The 20,439-nt window shown below is 37.7% G+C and overlaps 1 protein-coding gene across 1 annotated transcript in view; it reads left to right on the forward strand.

The window, feature by feature from the left end:
• The window catches only part of LOC109928336 (interleukin-6 receptor subunit beta-like), a 54,086-nt gene that overhangs the window by 18,298 nt on the left and 15,349 nt on the right, over window positions 1-20,439 (forward strand). The window contains exons 6-13 of the mRNA XM_048597354.1: window positions 1,475-1,629; window positions 2,206-2,365; window positions 5,437-5,516; window positions 9,840-10,053; window positions 11,192-11,380; window positions 11,965-12,066; window positions 14,337-14,483; window positions 16,873-17,019. Of these exons, the coding sequence (XP_048453311.1) occupies window positions 1,475-1,629; window positions 2,206-2,365; window positions 5,437-5,516; window positions 9,840-10,053; window positions 11,192-11,380; window positions 11,965-12,066; window positions 14,337-14,483; window positions 16,873-17,019 (1,194 nt within the window). The remainder of the gene's footprint in view (window positions 1-1,474; window positions 1,630-2,205; window positions 2,366-5,436; window positions 5,517-9,839; window positions 10,054-11,191; window positions 11,381-11,964; window positions 12,067-14,336; window positions 14,484-16,872; window positions 17,020-20,439) is intronic.

Below are 20,439 nucleotides of genomic sequence, written 5' to 3' on the forward strand. Positions count from 1 at the left end.
TACTCTTGAAAAAACTTAATGAGCAAAATAAATCAATACTTGCACAAAGGAAATCAATCTATACACAATGTTTCCTGTGTTGAAATTAAATGATGGTCAAGGACTGACTTTATCAAAATACATCGTCTTATCTATTTTTCCATACTGGTTTTGAGAGGTCCTTATTCCAAACATTCATTCATTTGTTTCCCCCACAAATGCTGCCTGGTCTGCATTATTTGTTTTTATTTCAGATTTTCAACAGTTTGGCTTTTCCTACGCTACACATGAATGTACGAATAGATGTCATAATAGTGTTAAGAATATATAGTGGAAATGTATAACAAGATCAAAATTTTTTTACACTTTATCACTTAAGTGTATTTAGTTTATTTTATGTATTTTTAAGTCTATGTATTGGCAACATCTAGTATAACATCTGTAGAACGATGTTTGTGAACTTGGAATGGTGGGAGGCTAGCAGTGTGACCGTTTGTGATTCCTTTTGTAGCGTTTAATTGGAACACCAGTAATTATTTAAAAACCAAAAGAACTGTGGATGCTGTAAATCAGGAACAAAAACAAAGTTGCTGGAAAAGTTCAGCAGGTCTGGTAGCATCTGTGAAGGAAAAGATAGTTAATGTTTCGGGTCCTCTAGAATTTTTTAGTTTAAGTTTTTAGTTCTGAGGAAGGGTCACCGGACCCAAAACGTTAACTCTGTTTTTTTCCTTCACAGATGCTGCCAGACCTGCTGAGCTTTTCCAGCAACTTTGTTTGTTTTTGTACCAACAATTATTTGTTGTGTAACAGGCAAATTTAATGACTATCTGTTTCATAAATCTGTAGTTCATTTTTCTTTTCTAGAATTGATAGAAATCCCATAACTTTTGATCATTGCGCTGGGCTGCCAATGTTTAGTTTTCCAAAACCCCTAAAGTTCTTACCCAATGTTACGATCTCAGTATATACCAGTAACTTGTTTTTATTAAAAAATGTAAAATCCAAAATTCAAACTTTTTAACTGAAAAAGTGAAGCTGCAGATTCCACAGATTAAAGCGGGTTTGTATTATTCAAGAATCAAACAGTTACATCAAAGACTTCGATAACCTCCTATACGCCAACATCCAGAATGAACATTAGTTGAACGTCAGTTAACAGAAAGATTGCAGTTCACTACAAAGTGCAAACTGTATATTCATTGGCAGATATAATTAAGACACATTAGTTTACATTTTGACTGCTATGTCAATTCTTATAAAACTGTCATTAAAAAAAAGAATTTTAGCTCTGTCTATTTTTAGAAGCTAACCTGACCTCCAGCCAACAGCATGAATAATTAACTCGAGTTCCGCAGGATTGTACGATCATGGAGAACCTGGAATAAGGATTGCATGATACTTACTATTTTCCTGTCTGTGCATGATTTTGCTAGTGTCTCCAAATCTGGTTTTACAGTTATCTGTCCATATTAAATTAATTTCTCTTGTGTTTCAGTAAAACCTGATCCTCCAGTGATCACTTCAGTACAACAAATTAAAAACATGAGCACAGTCTTGTCTGTGAAGTGGGAAAAACCATCTGTTCCAGCTACATATAAACTCAAGTATATCCTACGATATAAAATTGTTGGCTCTCAGAAATGGATGCAGGTAAATTGTAGCCATGGTAGAGAAACCTGAACATGTTTGTTACACATGTAGAAGATAGCTTGTAAAATTTGCCGCTAAAGAACAAGTAAAATTATTCAAGAACAGAATTTGCTGTTACTTAAACTCTGGTCTCCACTTTGCTTTCTGAGAACAACTAGCAAGTACAAGAAATAGTTGGTTTTTTTTAATTTTCTAAAACTTTAAATAATATACTTCCATAATTAAATACACTCATTCAGTTTAGTTCCAATCATATGGTTTAATAAAGCATCTATTTGCATGAATCAGCTTAATCACAGCAGATACCTATTCTCTGCCTGTTAACCGTTACATTTTTTAACTAGGTATTGAGATCAATGTAATCCTACTTTTGATGTTTGGTCTATTGCTAAGTAAGCATTGTCATTTTTTGGTCTCTGCTTTCTTCCGTCACATCTGTGATACTGAAGTTATTGGCTGTTTCTGAAATGCACATGTAAATGACTGAGAATTTGCTAATGATTAATTTATTTCTTAATGACTATAGCACACAATGAATATATGATAACTTTTTTTTTGCAATTATTTTCTTGACAGGTTCCTCCTGAGGATACAGACACTCGAAAAGAATCTTTTTCGATTCAAGAACTGAAACCTTTCACTGAGTACGCTTTCACAATTCGCTGCAAGAGAAATGATGAGACAGGATACTGGAGTGACTGGAGTTTGGAGAAAATTGGAAAAACACCTGAAGCCAGTATGTAGAATAAAGAAATGGAAATGCCATTTCCTCTGTCTGTTTTAATTAAAATCTGCCAAAGGAATTCACTTAAGATACTTTAGAGTGATGAGACTTCTGGGGCTGTTGTATCCAACACTATGACCATTCATTTCCTCCATTACTAGTGCACAGAGGTATAGAATCATTAGAAACATAAGATCCCTACAGTGCAGAAGCAGGCCATTCGGCCCATCCCACCCAGACCCACCCTCTGCATTTCCCATGGCTAATCCACCTGATCTGCATGTTTTTGAACTGAGATAAAACCCACATACACTTGGGGAGCAGGTGATTGTCTGCATGGAGTTTGCACAAAGGGTGGAATCGAACCCGGGTCCCTGGCGCTGTGAGGCAGCAGTGCTAACCACTGAGCCACCCTTCCATGTATAAGATATACAGCAGCAACTCCCCTTCAACAATGTCTTTCTAATCCTCAAACTCAGCCCTTGTCCTTCCAATGGTAACAGATGCATGGGAAAACCACCACCTGCAGTGCCTCTCCCTTCAAAAAGTCACAAGCATCCGGACTTGGAAATATATTGCCACTCCTTAACTGTCATGAGGTCAAATTCCTTGAACGCCCTCATTAATTGCACTCTGGTGTACCAAGTTGCAAGGACTGATGCAGTTCAAGATGGAGGCTCACCACAACCTTACCAAGCATTTAGGAAGAGCAAACTCTATGGTCTTTTCAGCAATGTGCTTATGCCTTGAACTATTTTATTTTAAAAGAAGTCTTCTGGCACTGCATCATTAGAACAAGATGCAACTGATGTCACTTAATTTCCAGATTGATCTGCCATCACTTGGAGTTTGTGGAACAAGAGTTGCACATGTCTGCAGCCCTTGCTTTATACACTTTTTGTTAATTTCACACCTGAGAGGTCTGGCTGAAATCATTTAGGTTATGTCCCAACCAGTGGAGATGTTTTCCATTTATCTCAGTTCCCCTTAATTTCATACAAAACTTCAATCAAATGATTGCTTAATCTTGTAAACTTTAGGAACTACATCCATGGTTTGTGTAATCTGTGAAATTCACTTCCTTTAAAAGGCAGTGGATACAGAAACTTTAAATATTTTTAAGGTAGAGGTAGATAGATTCTTGATTACCAAGGGGATGAAAGATTATCAGGCTCTGGCTGTGCAGAAATGTAGAGTTGAGGTTAAAGTCAAGTCAGCCATGATCTTAAAGCAGCCTGTAAGGTTCAAGTGCCCCACTATTGCTCCTTGCTCATATGCTTGTACCTCTTCAGAAAGCAACCAGTTAGTCAAAAGCAACTTTCCCTTTAGAAATGCATGTTGGCAATTCCTAAACACTTTTTCCTCCCCCCCCCGCCCCCGCCCCCCCCGCCATGTGGCCACTAATTCTTATCTGAATTCTTTCTCTATAGGCCTCCCCACCACTGAAGTTAAACTGACTTGATCTGTAATTGCTGGCTTATCCTTACAACCTGTTTTGAACAAGGACATGTTTGCATTCCTCCAGTTTGCTAGAACCTCCTCTGAATCTAAAGAAGATTCTTACATTATGGCTAGTGCCCCTAGATGTTTCACTCTTTCTAATTTTTCACACATTGTATTCCTTCAATATCCTTGGATGTGTTTGTGTTCCTAGTGAGTTGTCAGTTTTAGGTATCGATTGCCTATCTAATACTTCCTCCTTTATCGATGTTGAACCTTTCTAATGGCAGAGCTTTCCTCTATCACCATAGCCTGGGTAGTATCGAACCCCTTGATTTAAAAACCACTGCAAAGTATTATCGCCTCAGCCACGCCTCTTGCCTCCATGCATAAATCCACATTGTGACCTTATTTGACCCTAATCCTTTTAGTCTTCTGTATTCCTCTTGGCTCTTGATTTTGTATTTTTGATCCAACACCTCTCATAATTACGTATTCTACCATTTCTGAACCCCTTGTACCAAGGAATATTTAATACCCAACCCTCTTGAGACTTTGAATAGGTCGCTGTCATCACAACATTGTATTTTCACAAGTCAATTTGCATGTGCAACTTCCCAATCTTATTTGCGGTATTCCGTGCATTCATATACATGCACAGTAACCCAGACTTGGACTTGTTACTTTCTCCTTTTTACTGAGACTTCACCTATGAACTTCCTAGTCTCTATGCTGGTGCTATCCGGCTCTCCAAGTATTTTGTGCACCCTGGTATCCCTCTCTAATATTCTTCTTTGGTTCCCAATGTCCTGCCAAATTATTTTGAAGTCTTCCCACGAGCACTAGCAAAATGTGCTCCAAGATACTTGGGACCAGCTCTGTTCAAGTGTAGTCCGACTAGCTTGCCCATTTCCCACTGCCTCGGAAATCTAAAGCCTCCTGCACAATGTTTTTTTTCAGCCTTGTATACATCTGCTGAACGAAATCTTCCTTCCTGCCCAAGTTCTTTGTCATCCACACTGGTACGATTTCACATTCTATTCATCCGTACAATTTCACAGTTTCTACATTGTATTTCTATTTGCTTGACAGTTAAAGTGAGTGGATAACAATAGCCCTTTTTAGCCTCCTTTTTGTCAACTTCATAATTTACTTTTCTACTTAGCTTTGTGTCATCAAAAAAATTTGGTGACCATACCCTCCATCCCTTCATCCAAATTATTTATACAAATGGTGAACAGTTGAGATTCCAGTGCCAATCCCTGTGACAACACATGTTGCATCTTGCCAACCAGGAAAACACCCATTTATGCCTACCTCTGCTTAGTGTTAGCACACCAAACTTCTACGTGTGCCAATATGCTAGCCCCAAAATCATGAGCTTTTATTTTCTGCAGTAACATTTGATGTGGCACTTTATCCAATGCCTTTTGAAAGTCTGTACTCAACATACACTGGTTCCCCTGTACCAAAGCACATGTTACTTTCTCAAAGAACTCCAGTAGATTAGTTAAACTGTTGACATGAAGCCATGATGCTCAAGAAGTACATTTGTACAATGATACTTTTAAATACAGTGTTGAATTATTCCCTGTTTATTTTCATTGCATAAAAGATTTATCGCCAACATTTTTTATTACTAGAGCCATTACGAGGTCCACCCATTTGGAGAACAATAGAAAATCTGGATTCTTCAAAGAGAACGATCTGTATCATGTGGAAGGTAACTTTTGTCTTCTGATTTATTTTCTATGTTGAGACGTATGCCTTAAGTCTACAAGTACCTAATGACAAACATAGAGGAAATATTCCTTTAAACCAAATTGGCTGATGTTTTATTTGTGAACGTGACTGTCTCATTCCTAGCTTGTTCAGTGTTCTATTCAATATCCATTTAGGATTAAATGGTGCTGCAAATTGGACCATTCTGATATATCTAATACTTCAACAGAGGACAGGCAGAATAAGAACCAAGTAATATTCCAATACGTGCCTCATTTTGGATGCTGATGTTGCCTGTTGCATCATAAACTTTTTGGTTATTTGATCTTCCTTGGCTGTCACCCTATCTTCTTTGTTATTCCTGCCCTTCCCTTTGCCAATGCCTTAAAAAAAAACACCCTTGAATCTCTTCTTCAGTTGTCATGACAGATCATCAACCTTTTAAAGATTAAGTATGTTTCTTTGCAAACTGTGCCTGATCTGAGTTTTTCCTGCCCTCTTTCTCTGTTATAAGACCGTAAGAAATAGAGACAGGAGTCGGCCATTCAGCCTCCCAAACTTTCTCTAGCATTTAATAGGTTTATGGCTGATCTGATGCTCTCACATCCGTCTTTCCCCATAACCCTTGGATTCCTGTTCAGTAGGGGAATCATCTATCTCGGCAGTAATTCTGGTTTTCAATTTATATCACTTATTGTATTTTGCTTTTATGTTTGGAGAACAAGTGGAACTTGGTGTTGCATAACAACAGGTCTTGGAATTCAAGCTATGGCCAGTTAAATAAGAATTCAGGAGCAAATTCAATTAACCTAAACATGAATCTTTTGAGGGCCAGAGACAGCAGACCTGGAGGCAGGAAGGGAACTTAATGTTGTGGATGGTAACCGACAAGTAACAAGATACCTTTCCATGGTTGTCCATATTAAGGTCTGGGCAGGCCCAAACTCTGTCGCCTTGTGTGTAGCCAATAAAAACCCTTAAAAGGTTAATTGATAATTATTTTCAGGACCTTAACCTTTATAGGGCAACAATTATTTCAGGTGCAGGTGGAAAGAGTGGGTCTATCCAGCTGATTTCATATTGCAGGTCTTTGGTTGTGTAGGGGATGGGTGAGTCTGACAATCCATGCTAATGTGTGCACAGTTAAGAGAATGGAACTAGTGCAGGGGCATGGCAACTGAGCAATAACCCTACCCTTGCTTCTGACCCTCTGTTACCCTTGCCTGCAGGTCCTGCACTCTGTAAAACAGCACTCTATTGAAGTATTTATTGTTATAAAGTAGAGGTTGACCCGCCTCTCAGAACTAAAACTGAAATACCTAAAGAGGAGCACCTCGCCCCATAATCTGTAAGAGGAATGTGAAAAGTGGTGTAACCTGCCTTACTGCAACTTTTAGTCGTTAAACAAAATAAATCCCTGACACTCTTTCACTTTATAGTCAGCAAGTAGCAATTTATTTATCTAACTCTAACAGTGAACAAATTAACTAAACTATTAACAAACCGAATAAACTCCTTCTAACTACTAACTATTCCCGACTAAAACAACATTCTAATGGAATGCTGATCCAATAAATACACGTCCCACTTCTATTAAAGAAAATAGAATTTAGTCTTCTGAAATTACAGCCAAGCTATGTGTCTTCTGGAATGCTGTTTGCCCTCTCAGTCAATCGTTCTATCAGGAGGGCCTTCTCCATTGATTCTTCTGTCAGGAATGTTTACTAGTTGTGCCATGGTTACCTTTTGTTCTGTAGATGGTGCTTTCTGTAAGACATGTAGGGGTCTGTGAGAGCCAGTGATTCTCTTGAGAGCTGATGACTGTTAAATCTGGTAGATGGCAGTTAGCTTTCCTGTCTTTATCCAACTGCCCCCTTCTTTTATGTTCTTGATGACATATCAATTTCATTCAATAGAATTGGTCCTATGTTGTCAAAACCATCAAATTTTAAATTGAATTAGTATTTGGTATTTAAGTGCCTGGTTCAAATTGATTGGCTAAATTCAAAACCCTGTTGTCTTGGTATAAACTACTGTTTGGTCTGCTAACTGTAAGGCCTTTTGATGCAAATGTTTCAATTCAGGTGCTCTCTATGTACTTGCAAACTTTCAAGCTGCGCTCACAAACATTCTTTTTAAATCTCTAAGCATAGAAAAAACACAATCTTTTAAAGGGACCACGCAATGCTTTCATCCCTAGCATTTTACAAATGTCAAATTCTAACTTCTTGCCTCCCAATCCACAAGTACTCTACCCAATTTCACAACATTATCCATATAATGCCTTTGACTGAAAGACACATTTTAAGATTGGCCAATGGTTGTACAGCACATAAAACATTACTTTTTATATATTGTACTCTGGTGATTTAGTCATGGTTGTGTATATCAATGTTGCAAAAATTAAGTTGCTATGTAATTAGATTTCAGCTGTCATACATTTTATTTCTAATTTTTCTGTCTTAGTGAATTATACAGGGACCACTTGTCCTCTGAGATTAAGATTATAAAAATAAATATTGCTAAATTTTTTTTTGTGATTTAAAAGGATTAATTCCAAAACCTCGTGAAACGGAATGGAATTTGAGATTTTTCTGTTGTGGCACAAATACCTACCTCTTCTTATTCAATCAGTTAATTAATAAACTGCATTTCCTTAAGTTTTTCAGACTGGAGGAGAGTGATGGTTCCCAAGGTGCAGTGCTTGGATTGTTGCTTTTTTTAAATGTGCAAATAATTTGGACATTAGAATAGAGGGTAAAATTTGCTACATTTTGATAATGATGCCAAACCTGGTGGTGTAGCTGACATTAAGGATGATATCAACTGAATGCAATAGGCAGCAGCTCAATGGATGTGCTTGCAGAATAGTTAGACAGGTGGAAAATGGAATTTAATAAGGACTGTGTGAGGTTATATTTTGGCAGAGGGTGACAGAGGCAATAAAAGCTTAATGACACTGCTCTATAGTTGTCAGAGACAAAGCAACCTTGAGGCAGGAAATGTTGAGAGCAATTAGCAAATCATTTTGGAATATTGTGCTTCATAAATAGAGATACTGAGTACAAAAGTAGAAGTTATGGTGAACAAAAACAAGTTGCTGGAAAAGTTCATTAGGTCTGGCAGCATCTGTGAAGAAAAACCGGAGTGAACCATTTCTGAGAAAGGGTCACTAGACCTGAAACGTTAACGCTGATTTTTCTTCACAGATGCTGCCAGACCTCCTGAGCTTTTCCAGCAACTTCTGATTTTGTTCCTGATTTACAACATCCACAGTTTTTCAGTTTATAGAAGTTGTGGTGAATCTGGTTAGACCACAAGTGCTGAAATGCATCCAGTTGTAATCCCCACAGTTTAGGAAGGATAAGGATTCATGAGGGCACATGGAGGAAAATTGTTCCAGAATTCAGATATTAGCTACATTGTCAGGTTAGAAAAGCTGTGGCAAATAGCTGATGGTACATGATGGCTTAAGGTCCATGGAGTAAGTGTTATGGGCAAGTGATGCAGGAAGGCACGTATGGAAGAATATGCAGTGAGTGATAACAGCCTGAAATTTCAATATCGACAAGAATGATAGAAACTGAGACAATGAATGATTTCATTTGAGGGAAATAATGAACAGTGGAATGGGATTGGTCTGTTCTATAGCAAGCCGGCAGTGGCTAAAAGTGGGGAAGGCTTCTGTACTGGTTTCTGCAACAATATTAAAGTTCTTAGGTGAGATGAGATCAAATTACAGGACAATGTTAAGCATCAGTGGTGTACCAGGAATAGTATCTAAAACTAGGAGGTAATCTAATGCAGTTTAATAGCTATGGCTCTCTTCAGGTGTATGTCATTTGAAGAGACAATGTTATTTTACCTGATCTAGCAGATTCAACAGATTCTGTTATTCTTGTGGAACGTGGAATGTACTTTCTTGGGTGGGAGATGTTTGGAACGAGATCACTTTCCAACATGCAGGGAAGGACATGAAGAAATTCTTGCTCAAAAAGTAATGTTACACTTCAGAATGTTTTGTTTGGATTATATTTTACTATTAAATTGCTATGAATTAAATTAGCTGACTGTGAGTCTTTCTTTTAAAAATCACTCTTCTGAAAAGGCACACATTTGAAGCCTTAAAAATGCAAACAAAAGAAAAGAAAGACTGCATTTATTCATTGTAAGTGATTTGATATCAGCTAAATTGTGCCAAAGTTGATGTTTATATCTTTTTAGTCTGGCCTTTTGTACAAATATATCTGTAAAAATCGGTTTGTGCAGTCCTCAGTTTCCACATAGTTTAGAAGGATTTTAAACTTTATTTTTCAAATTGCAGGAACTAGAAATGTCAGATGCTAATGGGATTATCCTGAAGTACAAAATGACAATTAAGAAAAAAAGTTCCATGAACATCAAAAAGATTGAAACAAAAAAACTAGAATACAATATTACCCTTTCTGACGGGGAGTATGAAATCACACTTAGTGCCAGCAACTCAGCTGGTGACTCTCCTAATGAAATTTTAATACTGCCAGCAGTAACAGAATCAGGTAAGACTTTTAATATAATACAAAATAGTATGTGAAAATAGACCATTCATTCTTTCAAATCCATTCCTTCTACATATTTGTACTGCTGAGAAATTATCACCCACTAGATCTCCTGAGGAATACTAACCAGAACTGGGAAAATCTTCCAAGACGTTCAAGCTGTACGAAATCTTGTTCCCTGATAGTGAAGGCACTTGAGTCAAATTCCAAGATACTTTGCCCTTCTTGCAACTAAATGTATTCAACTGGTTGCTTTCGTGGAATGTGCAACAGGAATAGGGGATGAGATAGCTCAGTTGGTTGAATGGCGATTTTAGAGTGATGCCAAGAGCATGGGTTCAGTTACTGCACTGACTGAGGTTACCATGAAGCACCCTTTTTCTCAACCCCTCTCTCTCCTCATCTGAGGCATGTTGATTCTTGGGTTAAACCACCACCAGTTGTGTGTCTCCCCCTTGTCCCCTCCCTAATGAGAGAGTAGCCCTGTGGTGTGGTAAGACTTTTAGAAGAGAATCCAAAGGCTGGTGTCATTAAAACATTTCGTGGCAACAGTTTTCACTTGGAGGAAGTGGGTGGAGTTAGGGGGGAAAAGGAGGTTGGGACATGTTGGACTTTCATTCTTTGAAGTGAGGAGGGCTCTCGCAATGACCAGGTATCCTGTGAAATGCAGTGATTCAAGCACGCAGCTCATTTTCATCTTTTCAAGGGCAAGAAATGCTGGTCCTGCAGCGACACACATCACAAAAGAATTTTGAAAACTATTCATTATTTGATCTAGCTGTAGTTTCAAGATGACCGTAATTACAAATTTCAAATGAGAGGAAGAAATATTGGGTCAATTCGGGGGGAAAAAACTGGGAAATTGTTCCCTGATATGCCACTGAATGCAATCAAGAAAAGTCAAGTGTAAGTTATGTAAGTCCCAGGTGTCAGCCTTGAATATTTATTCCAATCTCTGAAGTAGAGCTTGAACCCAAAAGTTGGGTTCTGACTTTGAGATGTTATGGGTGAGTCAAGATTAACAGAAGTATGTATGATTTACAATCAGGAAAATTGCCATAACAGAGCTTTAAAATTGGCTTTCAATTCAAGGGAGCAATTGTTCCTCTCAATGCAAGATGTGTTTATTCTGTTTCAGCATTTCTGCCTGTACAAAATGTCAGTACCTACCCTCAAGATGGTCAGTTGATGGTGGAGTGGAAGTCGCCTGGCTCTGCAGTGAGTGGCTACGTGATAGAATGGTGTGAAGAGTCCATCAAAGATTCATGCTCTGAACCCCTTTACTGGCAAACTGCGCAAAAAGCTGCAAGCAAGGTTTTTTTAAAAGGTGCATATTTCTGTCATTTCTATCAATATTTGTCGAACAAAGGGTGTAGTTTGATTGCCTGTAAGTTATTTTGATTTTTGTCCCATGATTTTGTGCCAGAACATGGGAGTGATTTTCAACATTTGTGCTTCTGGTTTGTAATCTTCCTGGTTGAGAGGAGCTTATTGGAAATTTAAGTACAAATGATATATAATTGTCCAGCTAGAATTTTAAAATGGTTAGAAAACTCTACATAATGCACTTACTAAGTTTATCCTTTCTTTTTTTTAAAAAAAAAAAGAAAGCGCTCGGAGGATGTACTTATTTTACTGGATTTCATAAACATGTGGTAGGAGTAATGGTACTTGGACAGAAACATAGAATTAATCCTAGTACATCCAATCACAGTTGCTGATCAAAGCAGCCATTAGGTTTGTAAAGAAAAAAATACAGGTCAGAAATGTAAGGTTACTTGCTTTTTCACAGGAAAGACTTAACGACAAGATTTATTTTTAGAAACCAGCTAGGAGTGCTAAATGAGGAATAGCTATAAAGTCGTTCAAATTGTACAAATTCCAATTGAATTTCATTTATTGCTTCTACAGATAATATAATGCCATTCAAGCGCTACAAGATAACTATATACCCTATGTATAGTGGTCGACCAGGAGCTCCACGTTCAAACCTGGCATATCTGCAGCAGGATCGTACGTACACACTAGTTATAATAATAAAATGCAGAGCGTATTTGTAGAAAATAGCTTAAGTAATTAAATGCATTTGTACAGTGTTTATATATAATTAATTCATCTACATAGCATGTACTGAATATCAGAATTTCTTAATATATAATGGAACATATTACAGAAGGGAGCTCACTAGGTAGTGTTCCAGAACAGAGTCCTGGTGGTTCAGGTGCATAATTCTTTGAAATTTGCATCACAGGTAGACGGGGTGGTTAAGAAGGTGTTTAGCATGCTTGCCTTCACTGCTCAGACCTTTTTTGAGTATAGGAGTTGGGATGTCCAGTTGAGGTTGTACAGGATGTTGGTGAGTCCTCTTCTGGAGTACCATGTGCAGTTCTAGTCACCCTGCTACAGGAAGGATTTATAAAGTTGGGAAGGGTTCAGAAAAGACTTACCAAGATGTTGCCAGGAATGGCAGGTTTGAGTTCTAAAAATAGGCTGGATAGGCTGAGAAAGAGTGTAGCAGGTTGAGGGGTGACCTTATAGAAGTTTACAAAATAATGAGGGGTACAGATAGAGTTAATGGTAGTTGTCTTATCTCTAGGTTGGGGTATTTCAATACTAGAGGGCACATTTTTAAGGTGAGAGGAGAGAGATTTTAAAAAGACATGAGGGACAAATTTTTTTAGACAGGGTGTGGAATGAACTTCCAGAGCAAGTGGTAGATGTGAGTACAGGTACAAGGTTTAAAAGACATGGATAAGTACGTGAACAGGAAAGGTTTGGAGGAATATAGGCCATGCACAGTTGGGTGGGACTAGTTTTCTTTGGGATTATGGTTGGCATGGACTAGTGGATTGAAGGGTCTGTCTCCCTGCTGCGTGACTGTACAATTCTATGTGTGGAATGAACTGCCAGAGGAAGAGGTGTATGCAGGTACAGTTACAACGTTTAAGAGACATTTGGATAAGTACATGAATAGGAAAGGTTTGAAAGGATATATGCTAAACGCAGGGAAATGGGACTAGTTTAGTTTGGGAACATAATTGGCCTGGATGCGTTGGACCAAAGGGTCTGTTTCCATGCTATATGACTCTGACTAGCATCACTGGAAGCAACTGTTCAATTCCTTGTTAAGAATTCCTCATTGTTAGGCTAGTCAATTTCCAGAAAATCCTAATTAGAAAAAAAAAGACCATCCTAATTAGAAACTTTTGTGATCCAGTGGTAGTGTCCCTACCTCTGAGCCAGAAACCTGGGTTCAAGTCCTACCTGCTCCAGAAGTAGCACATCTAAATAGGTTGATTTTAAAAATATAACACATCAAGCATATCCTTACTAAAAATTAGTTTGAACCCAATTCCTACTCAGCAAAATTGTCACCTTGCCACTGACACTTAAGCAGAATGAGAAGTGAAAAATTTATTGATAATTTTAGTACACTTCTGAGATTTTGAGGTTGAAGTATGTATCAGTGGAAGGTGTGTGTAGGAGTTCTTCATTTTGTATTTTTTCCTGCTGTATGCAGCTTTGAAAAGCTGATGCCTAAAGTGCTATAGTTAATTTAAACAACCTAGTCAAACATGTAATGACACACCTCTGACACAGGTGGGACTTGAACTGAGACTTTCTGGCCCAGAGATAGGGATAGGCTGAAAGGCTGAGGGACTTGAGGCTGTTTTCGTTAGAGAGAAGAAGGTTAAGAGGTGACTTAATAGAGACATACAAGATGATCAGAGGATTAGATAGGGTGGACAGTGGGAGCCTTTTTCCTCGGATGGTGGTGGCTAGCACGAGGGGACATAGCTTTAAATTGAGGGGTGATAGATATAGGACAGATGTCAGAGGTAGGTTCTTTACTCAGAGAGTAGTAAGGGCGTGGAATGCCCTGCCTGCAAAAGTAGTAGACTCGCCAACTTTAAGGGCATTTAAATGGTCATTGGATAAACATATGGATGATAATGGAATAGTTTAGGTTAGATGGGCTTCAGATTGGTTTCACAGGTTGGCGCAACATCGAGGGCCGAAGGGCCTGTACTGTGCTGTTATGTTCTATGTGCCATTAGATTCCCCATAAAGTGGCACAGTACGCAAATACTAATACTGATCTTTCCCTGATGAGCACAAAATGAAACGCCCATGATTTTTAATAGATGATAACATGTTTAGCAGAATAATTGGAGTAGGAAAGGTTAGATAAGAAGATGCCTGAAAATATAGAATTGCTTTTACAACCTGAATATTTTACACTGTACAAGCTGTGGTAAAAGCTAGATCTTTCCATTTCTTAGGTCCAGCAAGTGGTCCTTTAGTTCATCTGAAGCACGTGGGGAAAAAAGAAGTCAAATTGATGTGGAGTGAAATTCCTGTCAATGAACAACGTGGTTTCATCACACATTACACCATATTTTATAGGAGTTGCACTGCAAATGAAACAAGTAAGCAAAAAGATAATATTCACACATTTCTTTAAATGAAATGTCTACAATGCAATGGTTTTGGAAAGACTCTTCAACTCAAATGGTCTAGATTGCCATTTCAGAAATACTGAACTTACAGCATTATTTTTAATTTTACTTGTATTTAGTATTTTGGTATTTTCTGCAGGATTCAGTTGTAAATGTTAAAAGCTACATCTGTGCAATTTTTATTACGTGTTCATAACATTAAGTTCTGCATTTAAAGTACTTCAAATTCATATACTTTATTTGTGATTATAAGTGCACTTTGTAGTTTATTTAGGCTATGTGTATAGGAAGATCCCACAAAAAGCATGGTGATATGTGGGCATATAATTTGTTTAGCTGATTATCAATAAAGTTTTTAGTTATGATACGAGGGTAATTCCGTCTTCTATTTAAATAATGTCAATGGACATTTTTATGTAAATCAGAACTTGAATTAACATCTTACTTTCACGGATACAGCCTTGCCTCATTTCAGCACAGGTTTGTCAGCCTTGTGCTAAAATCCTGGTGTTGGTCTTTAAGCCTTTGAATGAGAAAATAATACTACCTCAGAGCCAAGTCTGATGTAACAGAATCATGCAAAGTGAAATGATGTCACAGCAAACATAAGAATTTTTAAGCTCTTTTCCACACTGCTTGATGGAATTTCTTCTTAACTTTCTGAGCTGCAAAACAATAATCAAAGTGGAATGGATTGGATGAGGATGTAATGACCTGGAACTAGAACATGCTCATCAATCAGCAACTTGATCAGTCTATTTTGAAATCAGTTCATAGCTTATTCCTATTAGCTTGTATTCAATCATGATGTATATTGATATTTTAAAAAGTGAGATGTTCCTTTAAAAACTAAATTATCAAAATTTATTGTCTTATGCCAAAACATTTTGCTGTTTAAAACTGGAATTTTACAGAAACTATTAGAGGATTCTTTCTAACAATAAAATACTTAGCTGTTACTTTTCCTTTCCACTAAGTGCCTGTTGCAGTATTACTTTTGCTGACCCATTAAGATAATTCTGTTTTAACGTGTGCATTGAAATATCACAGGTTTACGTTACAAAAGCATAAAAGTTAAGGTTGAGGCATTTTTAAGTAAAAATGAAAGATCTGAATATATTTTTAAGGCAAAGCTTTTAATAATCAGGCTTTTAAAGTCAATCATTTTTTAAAAATCAGTTTAGCAACTACTTTAATGCTAACTGATTACCATTGGTTGGAAAACTTGTCCCCTCTGTCTGCATGAGTTTAAATGAAAAAAGAAAAGTGTGAGTGTCTGAAAATATGATAGAGGAATAATTTGTTGTTTTATAACTTTACCAATTATGCAATCAGTTCATGGGAACAGATGAATGTGAAGTGTTGAGACAGTAATTACGTACTATAAGGCACTGTCTTATCCTACAGTAATTGCATGGAATGCAAGTTTTTAGATAGTCAACCAGAAAGGACATGAAGGGCTGAATGACCTCATTGGTACCATAATGATTTAATTCATTACTGTCATATACCAAAATACAGTAATAAATATTGTTTTGCATGCTATGCAGGTAAATCATACCTTGCATAAGTATATCAGGGTAATAGAACAGAATGCAGAATATAGTGTTACAGCTACAGAGAGAAGCGGAGAAAGATCACCTTTAATATGAGAGTTCCTTACATAAGTTTGATTACAGCAAGGACTTGCTGAGTTGTAACTGATGTCATCCCTGGTGCAATGTTCTCTGCAGTTTCCAATTGAAATATTGGTCTAGAATTTGCTGGACCAGACTCTGTTAGTCAGATATTTCCCTCGCCATTTTGCTCCAAGATGAGTGCAATGCAAATAGCTGAAAATGCAAGCTGCTATTAAGGTACATCGAGCATGGGGAATAATAAGACCAAAGTCTTTCCCTTTAACTAAAGCAGTTTGAGAAGCAACAGATGATGGTAAAAGGAAATCGGCTGAATTGGTGTTTTTAAAAAAAAAAGGTACAAAGAAAAAGGAAAACTTAGCTTCCAAATAGAAAAAACTTTTCTTTAAAAAAAAAAGCATTTAAAATTAGAAAGATTTAACATCTCTGACAACAGTTTACTCCTTACAGGTGCGGATTCCACAATTATTCCATTCCTGGGCCAGAAAGGTTGAATGGCATTGCAAGAAAATAAAACTAAAAAATAAAAAGGATACTTGCTCTTATGCACATGCCTCAACGCTCTCTTCATATCATGGTTACTTTTTGTAAAATTTGTGGATTTTTTTTATAAAATAATTGATAACTGTTTTCTGACCACTTGTCTTTATGCTTTGTGTGCAGGTCTTCAGTTTTTTAATTTTAATTTGATAGGAGTTTCACAAGTTGTTTCTAATTCCTAGGTCTAAGTATTGTTGTTGATGCAATGTGTCAAGAGCATGAGCTGACTTCGTTAAAAGGCAATACTTTGTATGTGGTACGTGTCATGGCATCAACAGTGAAAGGAGGCACAAATAGTTCTGAAGTTAACTTCACCACTTTAAGTTATGGTGAGTTATAATTAGGTAAACAAAACAATTCTTGTCTACAATTTTAAGTTTGTATTTTTATTTGTTCCCAGAATACAGGCATTGTTGGATAAGCCAGCATTTATTGACCAATCCTCCTGTTGCTGAAAAGTCAGTGCAAACATGCATTCTGAAGGCAATGTAACTGAAATTCTGATATATCTATTAAGTATTCCTGCCTTTGTAATTATTTGTCAGAGCCTGAGTTGGTTCGTTTTTGGATCAGGGCACAGACGTCAAACTTACTTTGTTTGGTAGATATAATCTGACAATTTTCCACCTTCCACAAAAGGTAGAGTTTAATTTGCCTTTCTGAATGTAAGATAGTAGACCCAAAATAAGGGCTTAGATCCAAATTTTTCAATGAGTCTCAGATGAAGAAAAACCCCAAGCTAGGAGTTGAAACCAAACCTGAGTTGTACACAGTACTCCAAAAGTAGCCCCACCAACGTTCTGTACAACCTCACATGACGCCCCAACTCCTATGCTCAGTGGTCTGAACAATGAAAGCAAACAGGTTAAACGCCTTCTTAACCACCCAGTCTACCTGTGACAATGAACCACAGGTCTGAGGTTGGTTTGCTGCTCTGAGAGAAAAGCAGCAGCTTCCGGTTGTTCCACTTGCAGCTCCCCACCTCTCCCAGCATGATGTAAATGATGCCTGTTGGAGCTTATAATGTAAGGGGCATACAACTCATACATGCTGAGAATCTCTAGTCTCTGAACTCCTGTTACCCATTCACTCAGGGATGAGTACAAACCCATTGTTAATTATCGCCGGTAAAGTCCATGGGTTTAATAAATCTGTTTCTGTTTATTAGCTGATGCTGTCTCATTGCCAGTTCGACTCATTGCATTTTTGCTCTTTCCAGCTGAATAAGAAATCTAAGGTCCGCAACCACACTAATCCATCCCAAATTCTGAACACTATTTCCCAATTTCCTCATCTAAACCTAACTTTTTTCACTCTCCACCTTTTATAGCCACCTTCTTCTCCAAGTCGTTAATACCCTAATGCCCAGCCTCTACTTTCCCCCTCTACCCCAGAACGTAATCTCTTGCATAATTTGGCATATATCCCTCTAAACCTTTCCTATTTGTGCACCTATCCAAAGTCTTTTAAATGTTTTAACTGTACCTCTATCATTTCCTCTGTCAGGTCATTACACATACAAACCACCCTGTGTGGAAAAGGTGCCCCTCGGGTCTCTTTTAGATCTTTCTCTTCTCACTTTAAAAATATGCCCTCTACATTTGAACTCCCACACCCTAAGGAAAAGACCTTTGCTATTCATCTCATCTATCCCCCTCATGATTTTAAAAATCTTTATAGAGATTACCCCTCCACTTCCCACACTCCAGTGAAAAAAGTACCAGCCTCTCCTCAGAACTCAAACCCATAATCTTTCATTATCCACCATCATCCTGAACATTCCACTCCACTGCTTTTCTTTCCCCTGTACATCTGCAATGTTGCTTTTGGTCACGTCCTAAGCATGTGGCTTAAAAAGGAGGAAGTGCTGAAGCTGCACTGAATTCAGAAAGTGTTGTTCTCTTGCACCATTAAAATAGTGTCTGGTTTGTTCGAGTTTTGTTCTGGCAGACTCTTCAACCCGAAGCACAGCATACCGTAGTTTGAATTGAACTGATTCAATTAGTAAGGTGAATGCAGAACTGTTACTTTTGTTGTAACATCACAGCTTTTCAGACCCTAGATTAAATTAATCTAACCTCTGCTGTCAGATTTACCTCCAGTTTTCTATTTCAGTGCTGCTGCTATCCTTGTACAATGTACAATGGCTGTTTGCTAAGCTTTCTCAATTTTTAAACTATTAGATGGATAAGTCATTGGCACGGTTGGTACTAAAGTAGGGAAAGGCTGCTGTATCAAGAACTTTTTCAGGTAAAAGTAGTCACAATAGTAAAATATTAATTCCTATAATGTTGTTTGGTTTATATCAGTTTCTGAGAAATTAAATTCTGGGCCTAAATTTAATAAATACAAACTACATTTTTACAATAATTTTTAAAGTTTTTGAGTATAATAGTTAATGGTGGGGCCCTGGACTGTGGTGTCAAACAGAGAGACTTTAGAGGTTCAGGTACGTACTTCTGAAAGTTGCATCACAGATAGACGAGTGGTTAAGAATGTGTTTAGCATGCTTGCTTTCATTGCTCTGACCATTGAGCATAGGAGTTGGGGCATCATGTTGAGGTTGTACAGGGCGTTAGTTAGGCCACTTTTGGAGTACTGTGTACAGTTCTGGTCACCCTGCTATAGGAAAAATGGTGTTAAACTTGAGAGGGTTCAGAAAAGATTTACCAGGCTGGTGCTGGGACTGAAGGGTTTGAGTTCTAAGCAGAGGCTGGATAGGATGGTACTTTTTTCGCTGGAGTGTGGGAGGTTGAGGGATAACCTCTAAAGGCTTTTGGAATCATGAGGGGGATAGATACAATGAATAGCAAAGGTTTTTTCCCTAGGGTGGGAAAGTTCAAATATGGGGGCTTATTTTTAAAGTGAGAGGAGAAAAATTTAAAAGGGACATGAGGGGCACATTTTTCTCACAGGTTGGTTTGTATGTGGAATGACCTGCCTGAGGAAATGATAGATGGAGGTACAGTTAGAACATTTTAAAAGACATTTGAATAGGTTCATGAATAGGAACGGTTTAGAGGGATATGTGCCAAATGTAGGCAAGTGGGACTAATTTTAGTTTGGGAAACTTGGTCAGCATGGACAAGTTGTTTCCATACTGTTTGACTCTATGACTGTTTAGATTAAGACAGAGTTTCCATTTAAATACAGTAAGTCAGAAATATTAAGCTACAAAGATCAACAGTTTATTTTCCTCCGAACTTAATTTCAAGCACGTGCTATTTTCTCCATCAGTTCTTCCACCTGCTGTGTTCTTTCTGCATCCCACCCTGAGGTTCTATCTTTACTGTCATTATTTTCTGGTTCTGTAGGTCAGGCAATTTTTAGTTTAAGCAAATCCAAATCTGTAGGATTGCAAAGCAGTAATTATTATATGTGAACAATATTGCCATAGTGACACTTAAATCTGCACAAGGAAGAAGAATTTACTCAACTAGTGTTCGATCTCATATTTTCCAATGAGAGTCTGAGTCACGGGGTAGTTTCAGGTGACCTTTATTTTCAGTACAGCTTCATTTCTCCAGAGCGATAAGGCGCACACAGCTTCAGAATGTCTTGTACAGTTTAAACATGGAGCACACCCTGATTACTGTTGGTCATCAGTGCCAAGTTATCCCATTGCAATTGGCTGTCTAGTATAGCATCTTATACAGTTCAAGCTTGCCTCAGCAATTTCAATGTGTTTCCAATTAAGCTAATCATATCACTGAATGACAAAGATGGACAGGCTTGTGGTCCAACCCTGG

The sequence above is a fragment of the Rhincodon typus genome, chromosome 1, assembly GCF_021869965.1.
Source record: "Rhincodon typus isolate 14 chromosome 1, sRhiTyp1.1, whole genome shotgun sequence".
NCBI lineage: Eukaryota > Metazoa > Chordata > Chondrichthyes > Orectolobiformes > Rhincodontidae > Rhincodon > Rhincodon typus.